Genomic DNA, 21,457 nt, shown 5'->3' on the forward strand with positions numbered 1-21,457 from the left:
CCGCGTGTCGCCGCTGTCCTGGAAGTGGCTGTGGATTCGCTGGGCGTGTGCACGCTTTGCCTCTCTGATGGCCCGGGACAGTATGGCCCTCGCTGTTGTTAGGGCTGCCTTGTCACCTGCTCTGAAGGCGGAATCGCGGGTCCTCAGCAGCACACGCACCTCCACTGTCATCCATGGCTTCTGGTTAGCGCGTGTAGTGATGGTCCTGGACACAGTGGCATCATCGATTCACTTGCTGATGTAGCTAGTCACTGATGCCCTGTACTCCTCTAAGTTGGTAGAGTCGCCATCGGTTGCAGCCTCCCTGAACGTGTGCCAGGCAGTGTGCTCAAAGCAGTCTTGAAGAGCAGAGATGGCTCTTTATAAAAGTCTGGTGCGCACCAGGAGACCAGTCAAAGCTGATGGCATAGAGGTATCTAAGATCAGAGACAGTCGGTTTAAATTGAGGAGTGAAAAGTTTAGAGGGGATCTGAGGAAGAATTGTTCCCCCAGAGGTGGTGGTGGTGTGTGTGTGTGTGGGGGGGGGGGGTGAAATCTGGAAAGCATTGCCTGAGAGGGTGGTGGCGGCAGACTCTACCCGGCATTAAACAATTATTCAGCCGAGCACTTGAATCACGAAGGTAGAGAAGGGTACGGACTAAATGCTGGGAAATGCAGGGCGGAAAGGCTTTTGACTCTCTTTCCACTGAAGCTGATTCATTCGCATGGGGAACTCTCCAAAATACACACTGCTTTCATTCCAAGTGAGCAATGCCTTTGTTGAATTTAACGGCATAGCTGATTGGTGTGCTGGCGAGCAGGGGAGTGGGACGGGTGTAGGTCCGCAGGCCGGTGATTGGGAGAGGAGCAAACGAGGTGGGATCGGATTTGGCGTTGGGCTGTAACTGACTTCTCAGACTGCCAACGGTGGCTTGCCGGCTGCATGTGTTATTGCGAAGCAGACTTTAAAGTGGTCAGTGATATACAACGGCAAATCATTTGTTAAACATATCTTCAGGATGGCAACTGGCCTAGAAGGAAAGAGGCAAAATAAACATGGTAACTTTTTTTTTGCTCATCTTCCAGCTACGGTTCTAGTTTGGGTTCCAACTTAGTTGTTAGTTTTCAAAGATACTGTTGGAGAAAGTTATTTGTAAAACTTATATCTGTAGAGGTGGTTGTGCGAAGGTGAAGAAGGATGGTTAAGAGATCCAGGTGAGTGGGGAGCTCTTCCGCTACCTTCCATCAGTGATTCACTCCAAGTCTAGACTTATGAACAGAAAAGTGCTTTACAAACCTTATCAGTTTTTATCTCACCCTTCAAAGTGTTGTCTCCTGCTACCTGAGTGCGGGAGCGCTGCTTGACTTCGCTGACGGAGGAATCAGGTTGAATATGTCGTGAAATGTGTTGTTTTGCGGCATCAGTACATAGCAATACATAATATATAAAAGCCATAACATTAAATGTGTCGTGCGAAAAGAGAGCAAATAATAGTGAGGTAGTGTTCACGGGTTCATTCTCCATTCAGAAATCTGATGGTGGAGGGGAAGAAGCTGCTCCTGAAACGTTGTGTGTCTTCTGGCTCCTGTATCTCCTCAGGATCTCCACATTCCACGAGCTTACATATTTTTGATTTACTGGCCTCTCTCCTATTCCAATTCTTTGCTTTAAGAGAAAATTCTTTCTAATAAGGGCACCTCTGGTTGCAAATCCAAGCCTAATCAAAAAAGGAATGGAAGAGAGTCTGTTATCCATAATGAAGAGCTTGTGTCCCTGGCAACCAGTCTTCGAATTCTTATTGTTTCTACTGCTCAAATGTGTCACTTGTTGTTATTGACTCTGGGCTTAGTCCAGAGCGAGTTTGACAAAAGCTCTTGTAATTTGATCCAACACACATCAAAGTTGCTGGTGAACGCAGCAGGCCAGGCAGCATCTCTAGGAAGAGGTGCAGTCCACGTTTCAAGCCGAGACCCTTCCTAGAGATGCTGCCTGGCCTGCTGCGTTCACCAGCACTTTTATGTGTGTTGCTTGAATTTCCAGCATCTGCAGAATTCCTGCTGTTTGTAATTTGATCCTCTGTCTTCCACTGTTTATGCTGTTGCTCAGTGTCCCTTTGGTTTTAATTCCCTGGAATTACTTGGATGTTTGAGTATTTGGTTTGAGACCCCCTGGCTTTGTCTAGTTCCCTTCACGTTGTGCACCGTCCATGCAGCAGCTGGGGCCTGCTCCTCCTCTGTGTGTAAGTTACGAGTGAAAGGTTCCCTTGAGTCAGTGGGGATATTGCTTTTTTTTCCAAGGAAACTTTGAACACTTCCTTAAATTTTCTATCCACCTGGTGTTCTCTTTCTGTGATTGAGCTCATGATAGCTTTTGTGTTGGATACCTGACTGATGTAGTACTGAGAATGCTTGGACTACAAGTGTAACAATAGACTTGGTGACGCCCATATCTTTTTCCTCAAATCAAGCTGCACCTGGTAATTCCAGGCAGTCTCCTATCCAAGTGCGCAAACCAAGCCAAGTGTTTGGCTTAGCTTGTAAGATCAAATGGGTGCGTGTGTTTCTGGGCTGATACCAATAGGCTCTGATTGGCCCTATTTGTGAATATTCACAAATATTCCAAAGCATTCCATAGTTTGTTATGGAGTCATAAAACAGTACAGCACAGAAAAAAGCCCTTCCACCCATCTAGTCCATGCCAAACTACTACTCTGCCTAGACCCATCTCCCACACCAGGCCCATAGCCTTCCATACCCCTCCCATTCATGTACTTATCCAAACTTCTCTTCAATGTTGAAACCAAACCTACATCCACCACTTCCACTGGCAGCTCGTTCCATGTTCACACCACCCTCTGAGTAAAGAAGTTCCCTCTTAAGTTCTCCTTAAACATTTCACCTTTCACCTTTCCTGTAGACAGATGACCAGATCTGCACACAATACTCCAAATTAGGCCTCACCTGTGACACCACTTTTACAGATTCTTCTGTTTTACCATACTCCTCAGTGCCTTCCGATTCGCTGTATAAATCCTGCTCTGGTTTAGCCTCCCAAAGTGTAACCCCTCACACTTGTCTGCATTAAATTCCACCTGCCATTTTTCAGCCCATTTTTCCTGCCAGTCCACATCCCACTGGAAGCTTTGATAGCCTTGCTGTCCACCATGTCCCTAATCTTGGTGTCATCTGCAAATCTGCTGATTCAGTTAACCACATTATCATCCAGATCATTGATACAGATGACAAACAACATTAGACCCAACACCAACCCCTGTGGCACACTACTAATCCCACAGGCCTCCAGCAGGAGAGGCAGGCCTCTGCTACTACTCCCTGTCTTCTTCCACAAAGCAAATATCTTATCCAATTTACTACCTCATCTAGAATGCCAACCTTCTTGACAGACAAGGGTTAAAGAAAAGGAATAAACAAAGCCTTTATTTCCGGATAGCAATCAGTGATTAGTGGGGATGGGTGGTGCGGATAGCATCCTGGGTCATTTGTTGTGAATGTCTAGAAGCAATAAATAATTCAGATCACTTGACATCTTGAGGCTGAGCTGTGTTGTAGCTTTTGTGGTTCTTAACTCACCTCAAGGATTTTTAACTGCTTATCCACTGCAGACCCGGCTGGTGGTGTAGTAGCAGTGGCATCAGCTTCGGACTTCGGGACAAAGGGTCCCGAGTTCGAATCCAACTGGCTCCCCTGCACGCTTTCCATCCGCGCTGGGTTACGAGCTGGTGATCTCTTTGGAAACTCACCCGGCAGAAGGCAATGGCAAACCACTGCTGCAACTTACCTCACTAGGAATGATTCTGGAGGGCTGGAAAATTGAAAATGTCACTCCACTCTTTAAGAAGGGAGGGAGGTTGAAGAAAGGAAATTATAGTTAGCCTGACCTCAGATGTTGTTCATTATTAAGAATGAGGTTTCAGGGTATTTGCAGGCACCTGATAAATAAGGTCAAGGTCAGCATGGTTTGCTTATGGGGAAATCTTTCCTGACAAATCTGTTGGAATTCTTTGAGGAAATAACAGACAGGATAAACAAAGGAGAGTCAGTAGATGTTTACTTAGATTTTCAGACTGCCTTTGACAAAGTGCTGCATGTGATGCTGCTTTACAAGATAAGATCCCATGGTATTACAGGAAAGATACTAGCACGGATAGAAAATTGGCTGACTGGCAGGAGGCAAAGAGAGGGAATAAAGGGAGCCTTTTTTGGTTGGCTGCCATTGACTAGTGGTGTTCCACAGGGATTTGTGTTGGGACCGCTTCTTTTTACATTATATGTCAATGATTTGGATGATGGGTAGTGAAGAAGGTGTTTGGCACACTGCCCTTTAATCAGGGCATGAAGTATAGGATTGGGAAGTTATATTGCAGTTGTACATGACATTGCTGAGGCCTCACTTACTTTATACTTTATTGTCGCCAAACAATTGACACTAGAACGTACGATCATCACAGCGATATTTGATACTGCACTTCCCACCCCCTGAATTACAAATCCATAGTAAATATTAAAAATTTAAATTATAAATCATAAATAGAAAATAGAAAAATGGGAAGTAAGGTAGTACAAAAAAACCGAGAGGCAGGTCCGGATATTTGGAGAGTACGGCCCAGATCCGGGTCAGGATCCGTTCAGCAGTCTTATCACAGTTGGAAAGAAGCTGTTCCCAAATCTGGCCGTACGAGTCTTCAAGCTCCTGAGCCTTCTCCCGGAGGGAAGAGGGACGAAAAGTGTGTAGGCTGGGTGGGTCGTGTCCTTGATTATCCTGGCAGCACTGCTGCGACAGCGTGCGGTGTAAAGTGAGTCCACGGACGGAAGATTGGTTTGTGTGATGTGCTGTGCTGTGTTCACCATCTTCTGCAGCTTCTTTCGGTCTTGGACAGGACAACTTCCATACCAGGTTGTGATGCACCCTAGAAGAATGCTTTCTACGGTGCATCTATAAAAATTAGTGAGGGTTTTAGGGGACAGGCCAAATTTCTTTAGTTTTCTCAGGAAGTAAAGGCGCTGGTGGGCCTTCTTGGCAGTGGACTCTGCTTGGTTGGACCAAGTCAGGTCATTTGTGATATTGACCCTGAGGAACTTAAAGTTTTTGACCTGTTCCACTTGCACACCACCGATGTAAATTGGGTCGTGCGGTCCGCTACTCCTTCAGAAGTCAACAACCAATTCCTTCATCTTGCTGACGTTGAGGGATAGGTTATTGTCTTCGCACCATGCCACCAGGTTCTTAATTTCCTCTCTGTACTCAAACTCATCATTACCCGAGATACGGCCTACAATTGTTGTGTCATCAGCAAACTTATATATTGAGTTTGATGGAAACTTGGCTACACAATCATGGGTGTACAGTGAGTACAGCAGGGGGCTGAGTACACAGCCTTGTGGGGCACCGGTGCTCAGAGTGATTGTAGAGGAGAGCTTGTCCCCTATTTTTACAGCCTGGGTCCTATCTGTGAGGACGTTGAAGATCCAGCTGCAGATCTGAGTGCTAAGGCCCAGGTTCCGGAGCTTAGGAATCAGTTTATTTGGAATGATGGTATTAAAGGCAGAGCTGTAGTCAATGAAAAGGAGCCTTACGTATGCGTCTTTATTCTCCAGGTGTTCTAAGGAGGAATGTAGGGCCAGAGAGATGGCATCTGCCGTTGACCTGTTGCTCCGGTAGGCGAATTGTAAAGCATCGAGGTTGACCGGTAGGCTGTGGTTGATGTGTGCCATAACCATGTGGTAGTAGATGGAACACATTCTACTTGGAGTATTGTGTAAAGTTTTGTTATAGGGAAAGTGCTATTAAACTAGAAAGAGTGCAATAAAGATTTACCAGGATGTTGACTTGACTTGGGGACTTGAGTTACAAAGCGGGGTTGTGTAGACTCTGGGACTTTATTCCACGGACCCCTTTCTTAATGGTATTAGTCCATAGCATAAAAAAGTTTGGGAACCCCTGCTCTACACTATCCACAACTCCACCAACCTTGGTGTCATCTGCAAATGTATTAACTCATTATTCCACTATCTCATCCAAGTAATTTATAAAAAAAAACACAAATAGCAGGGGCCCCAGCAGAGATCTCTGCAGAATAGCACTTGTCACCAATCCCCAGGTAGAATGTGTTCCATCTACTACCACCCTCTTGCCTTCTGTTGGCAAGTCAATTCTGAATTCCTAGATCCCTTGCCCCCTGACAGTCTGAATGAGCCTACCATGGGGAACCTTATCAAATGCCTTACTAAAATCCATATACACCACATCCACTGCTCTACCTTCATCAATTTGTTCACTTCCTCGAAGAATTCAATCAGGTTCATGAGGAACGACTGCCCCTCACAAAGCCATGCTGCATATCCCTAATCAGACCATGCTTCTCCAAATGCTCATAAATCTTTTAAAAACTTTTTGTCATATGTACATCAAAAATATAAAGTGAGCTGCACTATTTGTGTCAAATGAAATCGGTGAGGATAGTGCTGGGCAGCCCACAAGTGTCGCCATGCTTCTGATGCCAACTTAGCATGCCCACATCCCCAATCCTAATAATAACAGTGTAAGACATAGGAGCAGAATTAGGCCATTTGGCCCATCGAGTCTGCTCCACCATTCCATCATGACTAATGTATTATCCCCTCTCAACTCCATTTTCCTGCCTTCTTCCCATAACCTTTGATGCCCTAACTAATCAAGACCTATCAACCTCCACTTTAAATGTACCTAACGACTTGGCCTCCACAGTCCGATGTGTCAATGAATTTCATAGATTCACTACCCTCTGGCTAAATAATTTCCTCAACATCTCTGTTCTAAATGGGCATTCCCCAATTCTGGACATCCTCTCCACGTCCATTCTATCTAGGCCCCACTCTCTTTAGAATGCTTCTTCATTTTTGGAATGTATCTATCCTGTGTTTTCTGAATTCTCCCCAGAAACACCAGCTGTTGCTGTTCTGTTGTTATCCCTGCTAGTGTCCCCTTCCAGTCAACTTTGGCTAACTCCTCTCTCATGCCTCTGTAATTCCCTTTACTGCACTATAATACTGATACATCTGTTTTCAGATTCTCCCTCTCAAACTGCAGGGTGAATTCTATTATATTATGATCACTGCTTCCTAAGTGTTCCTTTACTTAATAAGCTCCCTTATCAAATCTGGTGCATTACACAATACCCAATCTAGAATTGCCTTTCCCCTAGTGGGCTCAACCACAAGCTGTTCTAAAAAGCCGTCTCGTAGACATTCTACAAATTCCCTCTCTTGGGATTCAGCATCAACCTAATTTTCCCAATCTACCTGCAGATTGAAATCTCCCATGACTATTACATGCCTTTCCTATCTCCTGTTGTAATTTGTATCCCACATCCTGGGTACTGTTCGGAGGCCTGCGTATAACTCCTATCAGGGTCTTTCCACCCTTTCAGTCTCTTAAATCTACCCACAAGGATTCTACATCTTCTGATCCTAGGTCGCCTCTTTCTAAGGATTTGATTTTGATTTTTACCAACAAACCCAACTCACCCCCTCTGCCTACCTGCTTGTACTCTCAATACCATGTGTGTCCTTGAATGTTAAGCTCCCAGCTATGATCATCTTTCAGCCATGACTCGGTGTGCTACAAGATCATCTACCTTATTCTGTATACTGTGTGCATTCAAATATATCACCTTCAGTCCTCTATTCACTATCCTGCCTGACTTTGCCCCCATGTTATACTTCAACCCATTCCACTGACCACAATTTTGCCCTATCATCTGCCTATCTTTCCTGACAGTCTCACTACACACTGCCTCTCCTTGTATATCCACTGCCCCATCCACAGCCCTATCACTCTGGTTCCCATCCCCCTGCCAAGTTGGTTTAAATCCCCCCCAACACCTCTAGCAAACCTGCCAGCAAGGATATCATGTTCAGGTGAAACCCACCCCCTTTTGTACAGGTTGTGCCTTCCCCTGCAGAGATACCAATGTTCCAGAAATCAAAAACCCAGCCTCCTGCCACACATTATTTGACAAATCTTCCTATTCTTACCCTCAGTGGTACATGGCACAGGCAGAAATCCAGAGATTGCTACTCTGGAGTTCCTGCTTTTCAGCTTTCTACATAACATCCTATATTCTCTCTTCAGGACCTCCTCCCTTTTCCTATCTAAGTCGTTGGCACCAATGTGTTCCATGGTTTCTGGCTGCTCAGCGTACCTCTTTAGAATGCTGCTGACCCTGGCACCTGGGAGGCAAAACACCATCTGGGTGTCTTTTTCACATCCACAAAATCTCCTGTCTGTTCCTCTAACTATGGAATCCCCTATCACTATTACACACCTCTTCTCCCCCCCCCCCCCCCTTCCCTTCTGAGGCACAGACCCAGTTGCTGCAGCTTCACCCTAGTAGGTCAATTTCACCCCCTCCCCACCAAAAGTATCCAAAACAGTATGCTTATTATTGAGGGGAACGGCCACAGGGGTACTCTGTGCTGGCAGCCAATTCCCTTTCCATAAGATGATAAGGTATAGGAGCAGAAGTAGGCCATTCGGCCCATCGAGTCTGCTCGGCCATTCAATCCACTCCCCTGCCTTCTCCGCATTCCCTTTGATGCCCTGGCTAATCAAGAACCTATTTATCTCTGCCTTAAATGCACCCAATGACTTGGTCTCCACAGCCGCTCGTGGCAACAAATTCCACAGATTTACCACCCTCTGACTAAAGTAATTTCTTCGCATCTCTGTTCCTCTTTCCCTCTCTTGACAGTCACCCAGGTACCTGCTTTTGCTGTAATTTAGAGTTGACTGCCTACCTATAGCTCCTATCTGTCACCTCCTCATTCTGCTGTACGTACTGAAGGTCATCGATCTGCAGCTCCAGTTCCTTAACATGGTCTCTAAGTAGCTGCAGCTTGGTGCACTGCGTGCGGATGTTATCAGGGAGACTGGTGGTCTCCCAGAGTTCTCACATCTCACAATTACAATATAACACTAACTCTGGACCAATTTTCAGTACACTGATAGGCAAAGAAAAAGTGAACACTTTCTAGAAACTAACTTTGGACCTCCGCCTACACCTCCCTAAGCCAGTTGAGCCAAAGCCTCCCATGCTAACAGTACACCTTTGGAATCGGAGGAAACCAGAGCACCTAGAGGAAACCCACAAGGTCACAGTGGGATGGGGGAGAATCTACAAACTCCTAACAGAAAGCGGCGGAAATTGAACCCTGATCTTACAGCTGGCGGTGTAAAACATTGCGCTAACCACTTACATTTGATGTTATCTTGGACTTTTTAAAAAAAATATTTGATCCCTGAATTATACAGCCAGTGGAAGTTCGACTTAACTTTTCTTTTGCTCTGCTCACCAGTGGCCCCTCATAGCTCTTTACGTTAGTTCTTTTCATTAGTTCTGCAAACACCAAAAATAGTTGATCCATCTGGAGGATTTAGAAGAACAAATTTGTAGAGTGGTAGCAGATAGTTGCAAGAAATATAAGATCGTGATAGGTGATACTTAACTTTCCACATATTGACTGAGGCTCTTACACTGTAAAGCGATTGTTTCTCTGCCATAGTGCTCCGTGGGCTTGTCATCTTGCCAATGGAAACCTTTGTGCTCTATTCTGATGAATATGTTGACCTCTGTCTCATCCCTCCCAGTTAGTGAATACAATAAAGGCACGATGGCAACCTAATCTAGTGCTGATGAAATCATCTGTATTACAGCCTGCAGTAATTGGTGTTGGCTCCGACCCCACAGAGTACAAAAAATATTAAATTTGAACGAGGTGCCTTTCATTGCTGTGTCAATAAAAGTCCCCTTCAGATGAGGTGAGAGGCTGGAAGGAGGCCAGCTGCCATGGAACAGTGACATGAATCATGTGAGAAAATGGATACTTCAATTTTCCTTGCAACGATGAGGCCCTGTTTACAGCGCGTAAACAATGTTTGGTTTACTGGGCTAGACAATTGCAACTTTATCAATAGGGTGCTTATATATTTACAGAATTGAAGTCAGCTTGTTTGCCAGCATCTATGCAAATGTCATTTGAGTTGTCATGATGATGTAGTTTTATGCTTGTAAATAATCTTGATGCTGATTTGTGTGATAAGTTTTATCTTATTTACATGGCTTTATAATGGACCAGTGTGTGTGGGAAAGACAGTTTACCACGTGAAGAAATGTGCCCAATGTGACCTTTGAAACTGTTTTCCTAAAGCAATGATAGTGCAGAGTGAATTATTGTCTTTGTTCTCCTCTCACCACCCTGCTCACATATCAAAGTAGAGCATTTTCTAAATCAGATTGTCGGGCACGATGCTACCAGGTCTATCCAAAACATTAAAATCATACTGCTACTCTATACCCACTTTATTGGTGAAAATATTGAAGTGGTGCTTGTGGCTACTGTGGTGGGTGCTGGGATGATGCTGGTATCACCCTGGTGACAGGGGATTACAGTTCAGTCAGATTCTCGGTGCCCAGGGTCCTAGAAACATCTGAGCATTTTGTGATCTGCATCATAATGTGATGGCATTCATGGCAAGAGGATTCGAGTACAGGAGCAGGGAGGTACTACTGCAGTTGTACAAGGCCTTGGTGAGACCACACCTGGAGTATTGTGTGCAGTTTTGGTCCCCTAATCTGAGGAAAGACATTCTTGCCATAGAGGGAGTACAAAGGAGGTTCACCAGATTGATTCCTGGGATGGCAGGACTTTCACATGAAGAAAGACTGGATCAACTGTGCTTGTACTTGTTGGAATTTAGAAGATTGAGGGGGGATCTGATTGAAACGTATAAGATCCTAAAGGGATTGGACAGGCTAGATGCATGAAGATTGTTCCCGATGTTGGGGAAGTCCAGAACGAGGGGTCACAGTTTAAGGATAAAGGGGAAGGAAGCCTTTTAGGACTGAGATGAGGAAAAACTTCTTCACACAGAGAGTGGTGAATCTGTGGAATTCTCTGCCATGGGAAACAGTTGAGGCCAGTTCATTGGCTATATTTAAGAGGGAGTTAGATATGGCCCTTGTGGCTAAAGGGATCAGGGGGTATGGAGAGAAGGCTGGTACAGGGTTCTGAGTTGGATGATCAGCCATGATCATACTGAATGGCGTTGCCGGCTGGAAGGGCCGAATGGTCTACTTCTGCATCTACTTTCTATGTTTCTATAAGGAGGAGTGGGGTACTCCGGTCAAATTACCTTGAAGTGATGAACACACTTTGCAACTGTTGATTCCCACCCTGCCTGTTCCTCTTTTCACAAAAAGACATGTTGTTTCCCCAGACGTCAATGGAACACAGAGAAAACATCCCCTTACTGTGGATGGAATATTGCTGGATCGGCCACTGAATGACCCTAAAGGAGGAGAGCAATTTGTCCAAGATGCATTTCAGGTCATTTTGGATGAAGCCATAAGGAAGGGGACAGATGTCGATGAACAGGTAGGAGTGGTTTCAGTCTTTTTTTTTCTGAAAGAGGTGATTTGGTCTCTAATGCTCAAACCAATGAGTATTTCTTGCTGTTGCAGGGTCATACAGTGCAGAAAAGAGCCTTTTGGCCCAACCAGTCTGTGCCGACCAAAATCTCCATCCAAGCTTGTCGCATTTGCACACATTTGGCCTATCTCCCTTTAAAGCTTTCCTATCCCCGTACGTGTTCAAGTGTTGTTTAAATGTTAATGTGTCTGCCTCAATCACGTTCTCTTGTAGGATGACCAAAACTGAACACCATGTTCCAAATCCAGCTTCACCAGAGTCCTATAACACTGCAGGTTAACATCCCAGCTTCTGTATTCAGTTCCCTGACTGAAAGCCAGCGTGCCAAAAACATTCACCATCCTTTCTACCTGTGACGGCGCTTTCAAGGTACCATGTGCCTGTACTCTGAAGTGCTCCCTCTGTTCTACAACACTCCACAGGGCCTGACGATTCAACGTGAAAGTCCTACCCTCAAATGTCTACTTAAAATATAAAACCTTGCCCTTATATTTGTCATTCCTTGGCCCACTAACCCAGCTGATCAAGATTCCTTTGTAAATCCTGATAACCATCTTCAATGTCGACAACGCCACCTACTTTAGTTCCATCGACAAATTTACTCGCCACGCCTTCTACATTCTCATTGAATATAGACGACAACTATCAATGGCTCTAGCACCAACTACTAGTCACTGGCCTTCAGTATGAAAAACAACCTTTCACCATGACCTGCTGCTTCCTCCATCAAGTCAATTGTGTATCCAATTGGTTCAAAATTCAAAGTGCATTTATTATTGAAGTATGTATACATCATACAATCTTGAGATTCGTCTCGTTACAGGCAGCCAAGAGACACTCTCTCCCTGGATCCCATGCAGTCTAACTTTCCACGGCAGCCTATTGCGTGAACTGTATCAAAGTCCATATATTATAGACCATGTCCTACCCCCCTTGCCCTCTCTGACCTCCTTGATTGCTTTAATAAACTATCAAATTCATGAGCCATAACGTTGCATGCACAAAGCCATGCTGACTTTTTGTATCACCCCTGTCTTTCCAAATGCATGTACACTTTGTCCTTCAGCATACTCTGCTGTAACTTACTTACCATAGATGTTAGACTTACTAGTCTATAGCCTGTATAAACAGGATGCAAAACAAGCTTTTTATTGGATCTTGGTATGTGTGACAATAATAAACCACTGCCCATACTTTAAAAACTTTTCTCAACATGCCTTTCAACTTCCAATAAAGCTATGAACATTTACCCCCAGAACTCTGTTCTTGCACCCTTTTTTATAATTATGCCCTTTGGTTTGTGTTGTCTGTTCTCATTGTTCCTTTCAAGTCTGTCTATAGCTCCTCAAAGTCTATCGGGATCCTGTGCTCCATTCACAATGCTTCCAAGTTACATCCATCTGGAAATTATACCCTTTGTACCCAAGTTCAAGTTATTAAGGAAGATAGTAGTCCTTTTACTGACCTCCAGTGAGCTTGACTGTACGCTTTGCCACATTTAACCCCAATCCAAAAATAAACATTCTTTGTTACTTTTGCCAATTTTCTCTCTGTGCTGTTCCAGGCTTTTTAAAAAAAAATTTCATCACTCTCAGTCCTGACGGCTGGATGAGCTGTGCCCTCTGCCAGTGATCGGCCAGTCTCCCTAATATCCATGACCCAGATTTGGATGGGCACAATGTTTTGTAATGCTGATGATTTTTTCAAACAAACCATTTAAATGGATGAATACACCTATATTGCTGACAGAAAATATCTTAGGAAAGCAAGTGGAAATTTTAGGCACATCAAATGACCTGGTGTTTTGGTGAGAATTATCTCTTTTTCCAGGTAAGATTTGGACAGGAGTTCAGTAAATCATCTGCCAGGATGGGGAACCCATGATTCATTTGTCAATCCTAATTCTTTGCCAATAAATCTAGGACGTGTAAGAATTCCTTTTGGTGTGGTCACTGCTTGCCTGCCTTTGGTTTGCCTGTAGGTGTGTGAATGGAAGGAACCTGATGAACTGCGGGCACTTCTTGATCTTGATTTGGTCGATGCCGGTGAGCCCAGTGAGAAACTGCTGGAGCGGTGCAGAGATGTCATCCGATACAGTGTCAAAACTAGTACGTGACCTCATTGAGCCCATTGATCAGTAGCTGGAAGTGCAGTGTTGGTTTGTTTTCAAACTTGGGGAAATAAGTTTAAGAGCCTAATAAGCCTCGAAGTTCTCTCTACTCCATCCTTCCTGCTCTATTAGAAGTTTCTGCTTGCTGTCCTATTGATAAATAGATGGCGGATAGCCAATGGTATGATTCACTGGTCCTCCAGTGGGGTTTTCTGATTTCTTGCCTTAACAATGTGGCTGCTGAATGGATGCCTGGACTGGCGTTGCATTGTGATGTGTCGTACGGATGAGTAGGTGGCCCTTTCCTGTCCTTGTTCTGTTTCTGCAAAGCTCCAGCACAGGGCAAGGCCATTTGGTTTTGAGCAACACACATGAGATGCTGGAGGAGCTCAGCAGGCCAGGCAGCAACTATGGAAAAGGGTGAACAGTCGATGCTTCAGGCAGAGACCCTTCATCAGGACTGGTAGATCTAGTTCTTGTTTGAATTTACTGTTTCAGGCAGTGTGTTCTAGGTTGTATTCTCTTGAGTTAGCAATCTTCCTGCCACCAGAACTCCTTTTTTATTTAAACTCTTTGTGGTTTGAATACTCCTATTAAATGTTTTTTTTGACTACCTCTGCTCCAAGGAGGAACAGCCCTACCTGCTTTAGTCACTTCCCCTTGCTCAGCCAGTAGTCTATCTCATCCACATTGATTCCAAGACTTTAACATCCTTCCTAAAGTTGGGCATAATGTTCGAGTTATGGCCTGATCAATCATTTGTTTTAAAAAAAAATTGTAACTTTGCTTCTCTCTTTCGTGTTATCAATGTATGCTTGAAGACAACAGAATTAATTTAGTTTTAATTCAACACAAATGGCAGATATCAGAAATCTGCAATAGAAACCAGAAAATGCAGTGAAGACTCAGCAGGTCAAGCAACATCTGTGGAGGGAGAAATGGAGTTAATGTATCGGGACCGGATCTAATAAATGGTTATGATGAAGAGTGATGCTGCCTGACCTGCAGGTGTCACCACACCTTCTGTCTGTGTATAATTTCTAAATGCCACGCCCATTTGTTCTGCCATCCTTAGCCCCAGATATCTGTTAACTGCATCCTTTCTAAAATGGCACAATTTTCATTCGTATTGTCTATCCTAATAATGTTCAACTTTGTTAGTTTTGCCCACAATTTCAATTTTCAGCCTGTCTCTATCCTCCATGTTTGCGTTGTGCTTCACTGTTCAAATTCCGTATCATTTGTCCTGTATGCACAAATGTAGATCATTAATTATATCTAAAGAGCAGTGTCCTCCCCCACCTACCATCTTTGCATGCCTACTGCCTCGTAGCCTGTGTGGAGTTCCCACATTCTCCCTGTGGTTGTGTTTCCTCCCACATCTCAAAGATATGCGGGTTGGTGGATTGACTGGTTCTAAGTCACCGCGTGTGTGTGTGATTGATCGAATGTGGGGGGATAAATCCGTGTAAATGGGTGCTCAGTGCAGACGTGGTGGGCTGAAGAGCCTATCTCTGGCCTGACTTGACATTGTTACTCACTCCCAAGTAACTTGTAAGTGAGGCTGAATTTGGATACCACAGACTGAGGAATGTGTTCTTTTATTTGAACAAAAGTGTTGCTTTCTCCCAGATTCTGAATGGTACCATTTTTCTTTCTTTTTCCTTCCAGTTCACCCGCGATTCTACAACCAGCTCTTTGCAGGACTGGATCATCACTCCCTGGTTGGCCGTTATATCACAGAGACGCTGAACACAAGCCAGTGAGCAGTGTTTACTAATTCTCCACTGGGAGGTGTGTGCAGCACACATCTGAAGTGGGGAAAGCATGCAATGCTGCTTTTTTACTGTTTGAAATCAAGTGTTGCCGCCCATTGCCTGTTCCTTTTGGACTTCCCTCTCTTTCTTCGTCAGCATGCCCCAATTTACTACTTGTGCCCCTACCCTGCTGCGTCAGATTCATATTTAATTACCACGTGTACATTGAAATATACAGTGACATGTATCCCTTGCCTTAATAATCAACACAACCTAGGAATTTGCTGGAGGCAGCCCATAAGTGTCACCACACTTTCTAGCGCCAACATAGCCTGTCAACAATGCTGGGCAGAACAACACAGAACACAACAAGCAATAGACAGCAATAGCAAAACAAGCCCCTTTCCTCCCTCCCAGTCGCACACGCACACGCACAGATGGACAGCCCCAGGACAGACTTCTCTGCCTCCATTCTCAAGGCTTTGGCCTTCAACCTCCCCCACCCCCCAGAAGTACTTGGTGAAAGGGATAATGGATGTCAGGAGTGGTGTCCTTTTCCTTTTTTGGCACTGGGTTACTTAACTTCCCTCCTCTGGACGGCTACAATGAGTGAAAACAAATCTGAAATAGAGCACCAACATTTTCAAGGATGTTTCCTTGGTTACACCTGATCACTGACCCAAAATTGGGTCAGAGTTCACTTTCAGATTCAGAAATGTTGACAGTGTACCCGGGATCAGTTCCAGGGTTCTCTTGTCTTGTGTGGCAATTGACTTTCATAATGACGGCCGGTTTTCTGCTTCGAATTTTCACAAAGCCCTGTTTCACCGTGTCATTAAAATCTGAAGCCTTATTTAGTGTTATTTTTGTACTGCTAAGAATGTCCTTTTCCTGGCAGCTCCACATTCGATCCCTCAACTGTGCGCTAACCTTGCTTCTTCTCGCATGTTCAGCCAGCTCAGAAACTCATTCTGTCTCTCACTTCCCTCCCCTCCCTCTTCATGCTGATTGAGTCTTGCCCTCTGCACTGTGCCTCAGGTACACCTATGAGATTGCGCCAGTTTTTGTGCTGATGGAGGAAGTGGTCTTGAAAAAGCTTTGCGAGTTGATTGGATGGAAGAACTGTGATGGACTGTTCTGCCCAGGTTGGTGCCCAATGAGAGTTGTGACGCAGATCTAGAGTTAGGCGGGTGGGGGAGGGACAGAGATGGTTATAAGTCCTGCTCTTAGAGTAGATGAAGATAAAAAAATTAATTTTATTTGTCACATGTACATTGAGCCACACAGTGAAATGCGCCACTTGCATCAATGACCAAAGCAGTCTGAATGTGTGTTGGGGGCAGCTCACTAGTGTTGTCGTGATTCTGGTGCCAACGTAGCGTGGCCACAGTTACTCAGCTTTACTAATCCAAATGTTTTTGGAATGTGGGAGGAAAATGGAGCATCCAGGAGAAACGCCTGCGGTCACGGGGAGAAGGTCCAAACTCCTTACAGACAGTCACGGGTGCGGGAAAAATCTGCAGACGCTGGAAATCCAAGGCAACACACACAAAATGCTGGAGGAACTCGGCATCCATGGCAAGGAATAAACAAAGAAATAAGCACCTTGGGAAAGGTCCTGATGAAGGATCCCAGCCCGAAACGTTGACTGTTTATTCCTCTCCATAGATGCTGCCTGACCTACTGAGTTCCTCCGGCATTTAGTCTGTTTCTTTAGAGACAGTGGAATTGAATACCAATTGCTAGCCTCCAAGCTACTGTGTATAAAGCAGTGAGCATTGGGTTCAATACAAAGCCAGCATACATGTGCCATGATTCTCTCCAGGTAAGTGCCAGCTCACAGAAAGAGCACAGTCTCCAGGCCATGAAGTGGCTGTGCACTCCATGCTCCCATTTTCTGATGTTGTCTTTCCCCTCAGTCAGCACAATTTTTTTTTAGAATTAGATACTTTAAAAAAGTGGTGATTCTTGTACCAGGTGGGTCCGGGGTCTATTCAACTAATCAGTGCCTCTGCCATTTTAGCTTAAAGGGTGTGATTGCTAAAGTAGCTATTTTGGAGCATGGTGCTCTGGAGGCTTTCCCCTGATTTGCTCATTAGAAAGTCAAGATGCAACTATGCAGAATGGGATCCTGATCATCCCAGACCTTAAGATATTTAAAAAAACTTGCTTGTTGGTCTTTTGTATGGAAATGCACCAGCTAGAGCCAGCTTTTCATTAATTTTCTTTTATAAACGTGAGTTTGGCTACCCAAGCATTCCACTCCACTTGCTGTTGTATAGATGGGGCAGTCACCCCGCTCTGGTCTTCTGCCTGCTCTGGATCTCTTTCTTGCTAACTGCCGATGGGACATCAACCGTCTCGACTTCACCACACCTTGTTCCCATTCCAACCTCACTCCTTCCGAATGCTCTGCTCTCCACTCCCTCCGCACTAATCCTAACCTTACTACAAAACCCGCCGATAACAGGGGGTGCTGTAGTATTCTGGCGTACTGACCTCTACCTTGCCGAGGCACAGTGTCAACTCACGGATACCTCCTCTTATTTACCCCTCGATCGTGACCCCACCAAGGAGCACCAGGCCTGTGTCTCCCACACCATCACCGACTTTATCAGCTCCCATCCAGTGCTACCAACCTTATAGTTCCCACACCCCGCACTTCCCGTTTCTACCTCCTACCCAAGATCCACAAACCTGCCTGTCCAGGTAGACCTATTGTCTCAGCTTGCTCCTGCCCCACCGAACTCATTTCTGCATACCTCGACACGGTTTTATACCCCCTTGTTCAATCCCTTCCCACCTATGTTCGTGATACTGCTCACGCTCTGAATTCTTTCAGTGATTAAGTTCCCTGGCCCCCACCGCTTTATTTTCACCATGGATGTCCAGTCCCTATATACTTCCATCCCCCATCAGGAAGGTCTCAAAGCTCTCCACTTCTTTTTGGATTCCAGACCTAATCAGTTCCCCTCTACCACCATTCTGCTCCGTCTAGTGGAATTAGTCCTTACTCTTAATAATTTCTCCTTTGGCTCCTCCCACTTCCTCCAAACTAAAGGTGTAGCCATGGGCACCCATATGGGTCCTAGCTATGCCTGCCTTTTTGTTGGGTTTGTGGAACAATCTATGTTCTGTACCTATTCTGGTATCTGTCCCCCACTTTTCCTTCCTACATCGATGACTGCATTGGCACTGCTTCCTGCACACATGCTGAGCTCGTTGACTTCATTAACTTTGCTTCCAACTTTCACCCTGCCCTCAAGTTTACCTGGTCCGTTTCTGACACCTCCCTCCCCTTTCTAGATCTTTCTGTCTCTATCTCTGGAGACAGCTTATCCCCTGATGTCTACTATAAGCCTACTGACTCTCACAGCTATCTGGACTATTCCTCTTCTCACCGTCTCTTTCAAAAATGCCATCCCCTTCTTGCAATTCCTCCGTCTCCGCCACATCTGCTCTCAGGATGAGGCTTTTCATTCCAGGACGAGGGAGATGTCTTCCTTTTTTAAAGAAAGGGGCTTCCCTTCCTCCACTATCAACTCTGCTCTTAAACGCATCTCCCCCATTTCACGTACATCTGCTCTCACCCCATCCTCCCGCCACCCCACTAGGAATAGGGTTCCCCTGGTCCTCACCTACCACCCCACCAGCCTCCGGGTCCAACATATTATTCTCCATAACTTTCGCCACCTCCAACGGGATCCCACCACTAAGCACATCTTTCTCACCCCCCCCCTCTGCTTTCCGCAGGGATCGCTCCCTACGCGACTCCCTTGTCCATTCGTCCCCCCCATCCCTTCCCACTGATCTCCCTCCTGGCACTTATCCTTGTAAGCAGAACAAGTGCTACACATGCCCTTACACTTCCTCCCTCACCACCATTCAGGGCCCCAGACAGTCCTTCCAGGTGAGGCAACACTTCACCTGTGAGTCGACTGGGGTGATATACTGCGTCTGGTGCTCCCGCTGTGGCCTTCTATATATTGGCGAGACCCGACGCAGACTGGGAGACCATTTCGCTGAACACCTATGCTCTGTCCGCCAGAGAAAGCAGGATCTCCCAGTGGCCACACATTTTAATTCCACATCCCATTCCCATTCTGATATGTCTATCCATGGCCTCCTCTACTGTAAAAGATGAAGCCACACTCAGGTTGGAAGAACAACACCTTATATTCCGTCTGGGTAGCCTCCAACCCGATGGCATGAATATTGACTTCTCTAACTTCTGTCAGTGCCTCTCCTCCCATCCCTTATTTATTTATTTAATTATTTTTTTCCAATATACTTTTTATTTCTCCCCCTTTTTTTCTCCCTCTGTCCCTCTGACTATACCCCTTGCCCATCCTCTGGGCTTCCCCCCACCCCCTTTTCCTTCTTCCTAGGCCTCCTGTACCATGATCCTCTCATATCCCTTTTGCCAATCAACTGTCCAGCTCTTGGCTCCATCTCTCCCCCTCCTGTCTTCTCCTATCATTTTGGATCTCCCCCTCCCCCTCCCACTTTCAAATCTCTTACTAGCTCTTCCTTCAGTTAGTCCTGACGAAGGGTCTCGGCCTGAAACGTCGACTGTACCTTTTCCTGGAGATGCTGCCTGGCCTGCTGCGTTCACCAGCATTTTGTGTGTGTTGCTGGGGCAGATTCTTCTGCTTTTTAAAACTGACCACTAATTAGTCATTAAGATTAGGGTCACTTACAGTAAAGTCTAACCTTTTTAAGGCTATCAGTGTCCCTAACCTTCATTTGTAATACTCAAAACAATGACCATGGAATCAAGAACACGAGGGGGGTCACGGCCAAGAATATCGACTCTGATCCTCTCCATAGATGCTGCCTGATCTGCTGAGTTCCTCCAGCATTTTTCTGTGTGTTACCATGGAAACAAGACCAGCTTTTAATGAATTGGGTGTTGAGGTAGGAGAAACTACTGTCATGGACGTTGTAAGGCTGTGTGTGAATTCACTTCCAGCATTTGGTGGTTAAGGTGGGGATCGTCAGCATTAAATTAGAGAGTTGAATAGGACAGGTCACTGATTAGATCCATTTGGTCACTGGAAGGGTAAGCACTAACTGATAAGACGCTGAAGAAACTCAGCAGGTTGGGCAGCATCTGTGGAGGGAAATGGACAGTCAATGTTTCAGGTTGAGACCCTTCATCTAGACTGGAAGATAACAGGGTGAGATAGCCAGTATAAAGAGGTGTATGGCATTTAAATTGCAAGTTCTGACTTTGTTCCAATGGCTCAATTTTGCAACCATCCCAAGAATGGGTTGGAGGTGTGCGGTGGGAAGAGGGTCATAGAGCTACTCTATCAATTACCCTTGTACACGACTCACTGATGGTAGTTTGTTACAGACTGTAAATCTGTTTGCGACTTGCAAACAATTAACGGAGGAGCTGAATATAAATGTAATGCCTAACTATATGTAAATATCTGGTGTTATTTGTGACTTGTCTGTCCTCAGGAGGCTCCATGTCCAATATGTATGCTATGAATGTGGCTAGATACAAGCTTTTCCCTGAAATTAAAAAACGAGGCCTGTGGGAACTGCCACGAATGGCAGTCTTTACCTCTAAAGAGGTGAGTTTTAGTGGGATTGTTTAAGTGGCTATTTACTGAATTACTTATTGAAAATTTGTTTAAACTCTGCCTCCGCCACATCTTTCCATCCCAGAGCGTCTGAGATGTTCTCCTTCCAAGAACGGGGTTTCCTTTCCTCTGCCCTCATCCACATCTCCATTTCCTGGACATCTGTCCTCACTCCATCTTTCTGCCACCACAACAGGGATAGAGTTACATCCCACATACCACAAACCTCTGCACCCAACACATAATCCTCTGTAACTTCTTGCATCTTCAACAGGTCTTACCACTGAACACATCTTTCACTCCCCCCACAAGGACCTCTCTCTCCATGATTCCCTTGTCCCTTTTGTCCCTTCCCACTGACCTCCCTCTTGGCACTTACCTCTGCAAGCAAGACAGGTGCTACACCTACCCCCTACCTACATCTCCTCCCCCCACCACCATTCAGGGCCACAAACAGTTCTTCCAGGTGCAATGACACTTCACCCGTGAGTCTGTCAGAGTCGTCTACTGTCTCCGGTGCTCCCAGTGTG

At 45.4% G+C, this 21,457-nt stretch overlaps 1 protein-coding gene across 3 annotated transcripts in view; it reads left to right on the forward strand.

Moving 5' to 3' along the window:
• Nucleotides 1-910: 910 nt before the first annotated feature.
• csad (cysteine sulfinic acid decarboxylase) overlaps nt 911-21,457 on the forward strand; it is a 63,446-nt gene continuing 42,899 nt past the window's right edge. For 2 of the 3 annotated variants that reach the window (XM_072249661.1, XM_072249662.1), the window contains exons 1-6: nt 911-1,038; nt 11,255-11,412; nt 13,448-13,574; nt 15,248-15,338; nt 16,372-16,478; nt 20,803-20,918. In XM_072249661.1, coding sequence (XP_072105762.1) covers nt 999-1,038; nt 11,255-11,412; nt 13,448-13,574; nt 15,248-15,338; nt 16,372-16,478; nt 20,803-20,918 — 639 coding nt within the window. In that variant the 5' untranslated portion in view covers nt 911-998. Of the gene's footprint in view, nt 1,039-11,254; nt 11,413-13,447; nt 13,575-15,247; nt 15,339-16,371; nt 16,479-20,802; nt 20,919-21,457 lie in introns of those variants that run through there. The other variant, XM_072249663.1, reaches the window with a different exon arrangement.

This window comes from Mobula birostris, chromosome X (assembly GCF_030028105.1).
Source record: "Mobula birostris isolate sMobBir1 chromosome X, sMobBir1.hap1, whole genome shotgun sequence".
In the NCBI taxonomy this organism is placed as follows: domain Eukaryota; kingdom Metazoa; phylum Chordata; class Chondrichthyes; order Myliobatiformes; family Myliobatidae; genus Mobula; species Mobula birostris.